The 10,331-nt window shown below is 36.5% G+C and overlaps 1 protein-coding gene across 1 annotated transcript; it reads right to left on the bottom strand.

Annotated features, from left to right (window-relative positions):
* Positions 1-290: 290 nt before the first annotated feature.
* LOC112554471 (cleavage stimulation factor subunit 1-like) lies at positions 291-8,116 on the bottom strand. The gene is made up of 13 exons (XM_025222255.1): positions 7,759-8,116; positions 7,107-7,234; positions 6,318-6,398; positions 5,832-5,924; positions 4,955-4,995; positions 4,254-4,376; positions 3,874-3,996; positions 3,432-3,507; positions 3,159-3,238; positions 2,849-3,004; positions 2,428-2,572; positions 1,021-1,101; positions 291-547 (listed from the first exon to the last, which is right to left on the bottom strand). Exons 1-13 carry the CDS (start codon positions 7,806-7,808, stop codon positions 435-437), a joined length of 1,290 nt encoding a protein of 429 aa, XP_025078040.1. The 5' UTR covers positions 7,809-8,116; the 3' UTR covers positions 291-434.
* Between the last annotated feature and the right edge of the window lie 2,215 nt (positions 8,117-10,331).

Here is a 10,331-nt window from a genome sequence, read left to right as displayed (position 1 = left end):
AGGATCCGCAATGCTATCGTAACTTACCCTGGGGGCAACCTTATCTCTGCTTTATACCTACGACCCTTGCAGACTCAAAAATCAGTACATCCCATGGCAGACAGAAATGTCCTGGACAAAAGAATGAATGGAGACTACCAAAAAAAAAAGACAGCATACTGAAATAAAGGCAGTGAATGCCTGAGAAGAATAAAGAACTGCAAGGCAATCATGCTGCTTAATCTTAAGGAAATCATGCTACTATGCATAATTATATTAACACAAGTCTGTCACACTAAACACACGTTTTGGTGGCTTCTTTGGAAAACACTTTTGTATTGATCAAAGTACACCACTGTAATAAAAAACATTTCATCAGCTTATAAACATTGTAAAATATTTGGCAATGATAATGACACAAGGAAATGCTGGCATGAACGTTGAATATATTTCTTTTAGTCTGTTGTTGCCTTCCTGTACCAAAATCGTGCACGGAAATCCTCACTGCAGGTGATAAAGGCAGGTCCTGTGGGTGAGTGGGCTATGCTTCTTACTGCTCCATTGTGACCTGCAGTACAAACAGGTTCACCTTTTTGATTATAAAAATACTCACAGGCTTTAAGCAACTCATAAAAATTCATCAATGATGTTACAAACATTGCCACTGGTTCTATCCACAAGTTTGAAACCTTTTGCAATAGTTAGCTACAAATCAGGGAACTAGATATTTTCAACATATATTCGTACATGTGCTCCACACACACACACACTTGAGAATGCATGTATACCTTCTTGATGTACAAATACACATGCATGAAAAACTTCAACAATTATTTCCTAAAATCCTCCAACAAAATCACATCAATGGTTCAATAATATCTATTGTTAAAAAGTATATTAAAACGTTTAAATATTAAATATTTTGCTAACAAAAAAAATGATTTCTTTTTAAGCACTGAATAAATATTTGCCATAGGCAGAGAGATTTACATCTTTTCTCAGAGACTGGTGAATGGGGATAGCTTGTGACCCAGATTTTACCTAATGACAGAAGCTTTTGACGCTCAGCATTTCGAGAATCCCAGCAACAGAGGCTTGTTGTCTTTTCATCAGGGAAAAGTACTGAGGAAACAAATGTAGACAGGGTTTAGATTATAAATAAGGTTGGGTCAATAAACAAGGTGGTTCTATAAATTGATTTAATGAATGACAAATTTAGGAGCAAGTAAATCATAAGGGAGAATGCTAAGGAAAAATACTAAGCAGTTATGAACTAAATAATCAAAAGAAGAGAAAGACTTTATGAACACAACAAAAAATTTAAATCTATTGATACATCATTTATTCAGAAGAACGTGAGATTATTTAGGCAAAGATATAGTGTTCACATTTCATTCAGGCTGTGTGTCTCAATCTCATTACACTTCCTACAAGGAAAAGAAGTGCTGGTAGATATCAGCCAACTAAATCCTTCTGAACAATCTGGAGATTGAGATATATGTGTGTAACAGGCCTTTGCAAGCCAGTTCTTGGAGGTACACTAAAGCTATAAACTCCTGCTTTTCTTATACAAAGGAGAATCAAAAAGTAAAGGTAAAATAAATGTAATGACTTTCATAGAAGTAACTGTGAAAATTAAACATATCCTTTTTCCTATAGTCCCAATGCAAGATAAAGCATTTGCAGCTCAACTACCTTCTTGCAGTTTTTTAGATGCTTCCAAAGACAGATAAGCTTTGCTTTGTTTACTTCATTATCAGAGATTAATAAATGACCGTGCAGTGCCTTCTTCAGAGGACCAAAAAAAGTGATAATCCTGTTTTATGGCCACTGTAGATCCATAGCTGATCTCCATTTGTGTAGCCAGAAGATACACTATCATCTGTTGGTCCCCTTTACTCTAACCATCCGCCCTGTTGATGTGCTTATGTGTGTGAGCAGAATGACCTATTTCCTGCTTTAAACCTTTCTACACACACATAAGCATTTCACTGATATGTGGTTTTATCTCCATAGTCAGCCAACATTCAACAGTGAATTTCCACAGGTTTTACTCCCTCTGCCCAAAGAAAGCACATTTTGCCATGTTGTTTTTTGATGGTGCCATCTCGTAATGGAGGATCTATTTTCCTAACCTTGTAGCTACCCCTTGACTAAATTTCAAGCATTGAATTTTCCAACAGGCAATGCATGTACACTCATTTTGTGAGATTCTCTTTGTCACTGCTATTGAATAATTTAAAAACTGCCTTTAATTTTTGATTCTCCCTTGTAATTCTGAAGAGACAAAATTACCTTTGCCTAAAGAGAAGTTCTGTAAAGGTCTCAGAAGAACTTAAGAACAAATACAGGCTATTTAATTAGAAAACTACAAAGTAGATTATGAATAACTCTATTTCGAAAGCAAAATAATTTTAAGATATATTTAAAAAAAATCAGTTGGATTACCGTAATCTTCTGTGTGGTTGAACACAGCATTGGTGCGATGTTCCATCTTGCCTGTAGCACCAGCCCCAGTGTACACAATCAAACAGCGGTTGGTTGAGAGCTCCCACAATTTGACCAGAGAGTCTTTTCCACTTGATAGTATATACTGCAAGATGGATCCCTTAAGTCAGTGTCTATCACATTTAGGTTGACTTATCAAGTTTAAAATTTACAGTACAGTCCAATCACGCACAATGTGCATTCTACTACATGTAATCTTGAAACACTTTACTTTTTAAGATACAGTCTTTGGCACAAACATAAAATCTGCTGAGGGAAATATGAGCTTAAGCCCGTGCAGATTTTAATATATTAAAACCAACACATTCGGTGGTGAAAAAAGTTTAACTCACTATAAATCAATAAATATTTTTATCAATACCTTAGCATTGCGTGAGAAAACAACAGAGCAAACTTCCTGCCCTTGATGGGCAAGTTTGAATGTTGTGATGCATTTGCTGCTGACTCCATCCCAGATCTTGATGTGCCCATCTTTAGCACAAGAAGTGTACAGGTTCCCACTGGGGCTCCAGCTCACCTATTTACATACACCATATCTTTTTATCAAGTCAGTTCTTCCATTGCTGTGAAGCCATAACACCAATTCAATATGCCTAAAACATTGTTTGACAATAATGTGTGACAATAATTGTTTTACATGAATGAAATGTATGTAGGAGAAGCATACTTACATCTGTGACAGGACCAGTGTGTTGATCAGAAGGGATGCTGCCTACATAGCACTGCATAGTATTTACGTCATACAGTCGCACTGCAAGAACACGGCCAAAATTTAGTTACTCATGACTTTTTTTTTCATTCAAATAGATCTCTTCACAAACGTGGCTCTTTTGTGAATCCTACTTTTGTATTCAAACAGATAGAGCATTAAGAGCCACCCGAAATGTAAAGTCCTGACAAAACTGCCAGACAAGACCTTTTACCCCTAAACGATACAAACTTACATGTTGGATGCTGTGTTCCCACTGCCAAAAAATCTCCACTTGGATGGAAGGACATGCAACGCACAGGTGCAGCTTCCTAGAACACACAAAGGAGTATACGGTGAGAGTTGTCCACTTTATTAAACAACTTCATACAATCCAAAATGTTCACAAATGGACATGATTACTGTTCTGTAAACACAAGAATATGACACATACATATATGAAACAATATGAGTTTCTCTAAATTAATTGCAAAATACATTAGAATGCAAATTACTTATAATGGGAAATATCCTTGGCAGTTGTGGTATTACAAATTCAAATAATTTTACTTGAATGTCATTGTGTCCCTCATGATCAGCAGAAAAGTCACCAGTATCTTGTGTGAATCATAATAAACTTAAAAAGACTGCTTATTGCATGCATTTATTTGACCATGAAGCTTCACATGAAAGCAAACCTGTACACTCCTGAAGGCTTTTTTGACAGAAGGCTTTGAGTACTCAAAAAAACGAATGCTGAAATCTTTGCTGCCAGAAGCCAAAATCTGCTCAAACGGATGGAAATCTAAGCATGTCACCTCCTGTGTTAAAGTAAGAACAAACCATTTTGGATGAAAAGAATATGCCACCTTATATACAGTTTGTTTTTTAAACATATTAATGTAGAGGAAAGGCAGACAACTCTCACAAAAACACCTCCCTTTCCCATGACACAAAAGTTCAGCAACTACGTTTCCATTTTACAATAAAAAGCAATGTCATTTATCACTTTCTGTGAACTTTTATCAGATATACCTATCTCATCAATGCAGACCAGATCCATATAAAGGTAACCAACCTCAACATGGTCATAAAGAGTTCGGATGACAGGATGATTTTCCATCTGCTGCTGAGGTGTTTCCATGGCAATAATTTCAGCAGGTGTAGCACTTTTTGCTAACATTCTTTCCACATCTAAGATCTGAAGAGAGATGAAGTATTCTTTACATGTCAGACATAAAGAAAATAAACTCTATCACTCAATAAAAACTCATGCAAGCAGTTCCAAATAATAGTCAAACAATAGCATAAAAATAAACTAAACAAAACATGCCATGCAAACAATGCTTCTGCAGTTTGTGACAGGTATATCAATTTAATATGATCACTGACCAAATGGTGAGTTTCTGTAAAAATGTAAACCAGACATTGAAACAAATGATATCTTATGACTAATATGCTCAAGATACGTATCCACTTTTTAAGCTCAGAAATAAAAGTAATAGAATGGTGCATAAGGAGTCATCTACACACAGTTTCTGAAGTTTATTTTGCCTTCAACCATTTTAATGGTAAGAGACAGGCAAGTGAAGCAGAAAGTGGTATCGATGCAGTTTAATTAAGTGGCCTCTTAGGTTATATTTTATGTATCAGAAACAGAAGGGGGAATAAAGTAATTTTAGATGCAATAAGACAGGATTGCTGAAACCAGGAAAATAACACAAAATTTGTGCCGCAACAAGTTTCTGGACAATAAAAAACAATAAAAGCAAATCTCACTTTTATAGAGCAGTCTTCTGAGCCTGTAGCGATGATCTGACCTGAAAACAGAGACTGATTTTTCTTTTTCTTTGTTCTCGCTTCAATTTGTTAAAAACATTATAATATAAAATATAAAATTTGTCATTCTAAGTATTCAAAAAAATTACAGAGCAAAATCTAACAAAAGAAATAAGGGAAACCTAAAAAGACAATATAATGTTTACTTCAAAAAAAGTCTTAAACCTCCTTTTACGTCAATATTATGTCCTTGCCTTGCTTTAGTTTTTAATTCTACTACTACTTTCAGTTCTATCAAGACTAAAGGAGTTTTTTAATCTTTTGATCAGGAGGAAATGAGCTGTTAAGGGCCACAGTGATATTGGCTACAGCCTTATTGTGAGTTTGGTGTTCACCTCCTCTCTCTTGCAATCTTTCCTTTCCCCAACCCTCTATGGCAGGGGTGGGCAATTAATTTTCCCAAGGGGCCGCATGAGAAATTGGGATGGTTTTAGAGGGCCGGACTAATATAGTTAACTCAGTTTTACCCAATACAGTATATATAGTATATATACTATCCCTTCGCCAGCGGGCGGGCCGGTCAGAGACAGGAGGCGCAGGCCGGCCATTGCCCAGGTCTGCTCTATTTCAACAGTCGGGTCAATGTGGGGGAAGTATGCTGTACCACATGGGTATCAAGCCAACAATCGAAGGTGTCTCTGACTTTAGATGCCAGTGATCTAACTACATTACTAACCACTTCCACATGTCTAGTGCTCTTAGGCCATGCAAAGTCAAAAATTTACTTGTTTAATGTTTGATTTTTAATAGTAATACTCAAAACTTTTTTTAAAGAGTAATCATATTATTTCTGAAATAAGAATAAAGCCTCTGGGACCTGAAGGATGGAAGGTAGCAGCACGACATGCTGCCTTATGTGCAGTTACATAACATGTCTCATACAATGCAGCTTCTGCAGAGATGGTTTGCACTGAAAAATAAATACAACGCTATGATTACAACTTTTTAAACTAAACTGCTTGCTGAAGCTTCTAATTTAATTCAAACCCTAAAGCAAACAAAATAAACACAACCATGACAAGACACTAAAAAATTCTAAAACAAAGATAAAGATGTTTATCACATTGTCAGATACATCTTCTATTGAGAAGGGAAAAGCAAGGGAAATGGTAAGTTGGGCAAACGATAGATACAGGCCGTAATCGACTTACGACGGTGTTTCGTTCCTACGTCGCATATGTCCACTGCCAACCAACTTAAACCAAACACCACAGCTTGGATGGGACAGAAAATATAAGATGCAGCCAGTTAAACAGTAAAAGAAGAAGACAAAACTGTCAGTAGAAAGACCAAGTATACCAACCTTCTGTCTCAAACTCTAAATCGATGCCTGATCCTGGTACCACGGTGCTGCTTGTCAGATCTTTCTTTGTATCAGTCGCTTCTGTAGAAGATAAATATAAAGTCTTTAAAAAAAGTATCAACAACAATGACTGCTAGATTTGATTATCACAGGAAATCAAAAGCAAGATGGGATAGCCACCTTCATACTAATATCTAATGGACAATAATACAGAAAAAAATTATCTAATATTTGTAGCTGAACTGACCCTCGCTAAAGGCCAACACCTGCACGGCCCTACCTTAGCACTGATTTTTGCCCGCTATTTATTCTGGACAGTTTGGGTGCTAAGTCACCCGCTGTTGCTGTCTGTCAAGTTTGGGATGGAAGGAAATTGGGGTGGAGGGAACAAGCACTGTCAGCAGTACACACTGCCCTAAAAAAGCGCTACTACTACAATGCGAACAGTAAAATGCATTAATTACATGCTACATGTAGCAGCTTACTTAATATAACAAGGTGTACACAAACATGTGCACATTCGGACACAAATATTATCGGCACACACAAAAACACTACAGATTATTATTGGACTATATGCTCTAAACCCTTAATACAAAGAATTTTTGTTTATATACAGCCACCCAATGTTAATATGTATGTAACCAACAGCATTTGATGTTGATGTTGATATGGGCCAGATGGCCTCCTTAAAACTGAATAAATTATTATTATTATTCTAAGAACTGAATATATACGACTCACAGCAGCACTCACATAAAAACTACTCTTTCGTATGTAAATAATTACCTTCTTCTTCTCTCAGACCTAGTTTGAAAACCTTGAATAAACGGTCACTAGGAGGGCATGATGGATGTGGCCTGACAGCTGTTGCTAAACCAACTGCCAATTCTTTGTGTCCATCATAGAATAACTGACTAGAAAATTAATAACTGATTAAAAACTTATATCAAGTAAAAATTTTCTAATGCAAATACAAATATAAATGTTATAACGCTCATTCATGCATGCCTTTTGTCAACAACATAGTCTTATAATTTAAAACATTTTCTACTCAAGAAAGGTTTAGTAATTAAAAAATATGACTGCTTATCTTGATTTACCCTAGCTGTCATTGCTTCTGATTTCCCTTGAACAAAAGTGGATTTACAAAAAATATTTTATTCCAACGCTGTATAAAGTTTATTTACAAAGTAACACGTCACTGAAGTTAAATACTGTTACTATATACTTTCATTGCTTATCGGGCAACAATTCATTCTGCTCTTTTTCCAAAATAACATTTAGCTTATAGTGCAGCTATTTGTGATTGCCTATATCATCCCGAAACCGACATGAACTCTAACTTTGCTATCATTCATAATTATTTGTAAAACGTCTTTCGATGTGTATAAAATTAATTAACGATTAATCTCGATCAGAAACAATTACAATAACAAACCTTATCATTAGTCGATACATCATCTCTCGCTGCTTGATTTCCATGTCCATTGTTACAGTTCTTTTTATATCCAAAATCTTCCTTCTGTTCTCTTACTGTGGCTTTCACAGTTGTCCCTCTTGTAGGTAGAAAAAGATACCGAGTATCAGCAATGTTACCAAGATTTACGCTCCATTTAGGAATTGATCATTTTGGGGTATAGCTATTCCGACGACGAAGCAGTTTTCCCATCGCTCCGATTCATGTCCTTACTTACTTGGTTTCAACAAATGGTGGAAATAAATCTTTTTTCCCAAGCGATTATGCATAAACTACAGTATTTGCTTATAAAGATGACAATTAAAAGCCGTACTAGAAGAGGACAGTTACAGTGGTTGCCTCCCTTATATCACTAGTCTCACTCGGTAGGTTTCCCTTACCCATACACGAAATGAGTTTGTTAATTTCGAGAAAAACATTAGGTATGCACCTTTCCTTCTTTTGTTTCGGGTCAGAGTCAGTTTCCGAAAAAGAACGCGAGGGAGAGGGGCTCACCCTATAATGAGACTGGGTCTTATATTAATTTTTGCCACTAAAGTCGGTGGTATATGGGCTTAAAATCTATTTTCATGGTATGTATTATTAATTCTCCATTTACAAAAATCTACATTTATTCTTAAAAAAAAAAAAAAAAAAAAGTCACTTAATTTTCTTCATAACTCTACAAACCCTGAATTCCGGCCTTATTTCTTATGACTATTTCCCGTTGGATGATTATCCATTATAATTTATTCAACTGTATAATTCAGTGCTACCGTGGTGTGTTTCAAAAATCGTCTGGCATACATTGCAGTGTGTGTGTGTGTGACTACATATATACCTTAATCAGTCCGCTGTTTCTGTATGAATTTATTGCTATTTCCGTATTCCTTCTCTAAAAGCAAACGCAGAATGCCAAAAGCAATTAGGAAATTATTTTGTATCGACTACAAAAGGGAATGATTGCGAATTAATGTGCTTATACACAATTTAGCAGCATCGAAAGCCGAAGGGTCCCACAAAGTTTACCGAGATTTCGAAAGCCGGGTTCTACCTCAGACATACGAATTTTCGGTATGGGCACTGCGCGCGTGGGCGATAGCTCTAACACAAGTAGGGAATCCGTGTGCGCCCTCCAGAGCGGCCATGAACTATAATAGCAATGACTTTTAGCCAATGGCGTACCACATAGCGACCGGAAGCGCGCGCTATATATGTGAGCACTGCATTGCCGCCATTTATAAAGTTTTGTTCCTGTACACTTTTCGCCCATTTCTTCACTAGCGATCAGTTGCACGTGTTCGACTCTTCGATAACAGTACGTTTAAGTTATACACTCTATAGTAAATATACTTTTTATTGAGATTTTAATTCCAACAATGTTCAAATTCGATGCGGAATATGCTACGAGAGGAAAGATTACAGCACAAGTTCAGAAATACGTGACCGCAGAAGTTTTCCAGCAGAAGACCTTATTCCATGTAGTTGAGTTTTTGGAAGAAGGAGGCTCAAACGAGCCAGTGGTTGTAATTCCAGACAGCTGGCTGCTAGCATTTAAAGATGCCAGTGGTTGCAGGATGTGCAACTGGCCACCAAAATCTGTTAAAGTAGATGCAAGCTTCATTATTAAAGCTAAAAAGCCAGATTCCTCATGGTCCATGCATCCAATTCGCCTGCACAAGTCATTAAGTAAGTGCAATTTTTTAGTTCATAATTAATTCCTGTGCAGAAACAAAATGTATGAAGCGTGTGCTGCAGGAGGAAGGAGATAAAAAGATGATACCTGGACTGTTTTAACACTATAATATGTCATTACACCGCAGATAGTGTGAATTTGGTTATGATGCTGCACTATTAAAGTGTATTATTGTTAAAGGGAAATTTATGTTGTACTTAGGGTCTTGATTTGTGAAATCTAATTTGGCTACTTTTTTGATATTTCCATGAAGGTAACTACCAAAAAGCTAGCCAAATTTGTGAGAGACTGAAAGAAATGTCAGAGGTGGAGAGTGATGACACAAATACTCCCACTCAACCTAAAAGGACGCGATTACTCCGATTACATTTCGGTCTGTTTTCATTTTATTCTACTTAATTTTAGAGATCTTTTTGTGGATGTCCTGTAAGGACCCAAGGCTGTGTTTTCTTCCTGTTAAAATAGTATAATACAGTTTAAAAAAAAATTTTGTCCAATAACAATAAAATGTTCTTTTAAAAAAATTAAGTTTTTAAACAACATATCATCAGTTTAATGTTTTAAATATACTGAGCTGAATAAGTTTATGCAGATGTATTCATTTGACACAGGGATGCACAGCTAACAGACAGCGAAGGAGAGGAGGATGCTGAGGAATCACTATGTGATGACCATTCAGGTATGCAGCAGTGTCCACCTCCATTACCACACTCTTTGCCACCAGTAGTTGTCAGCTCTAGGGTGTCCCATAGTAGTAGCTGTCGAAAAAGTACTGTTTCACTTTTGCCTTCACCCCGCCAATGCCCATTGTCTGGTTTTCGTCCTGCCAGCATAGGGACCCATAACGCCTTGGAAGGTT

The sequence above is a fragment of the Pomacea canaliculata genome, linkage group LG2, assembly GCF_003073045.1.
Source record: "Pomacea canaliculata isolate SZHN2017 linkage group LG2, ASM307304v1, whole genome shotgun sequence".
Lineage (NCBI taxonomy): Eukaryota > Metazoa > Mollusca > Gastropoda > Architaenioglossa > Ampullariidae > Pomacea > Pomacea canaliculata.
The sequence above is the reverse complement of the archived record's forward strand: the minus strand, read 5'-3'. Positions and strand labels throughout refer to the sequence as shown.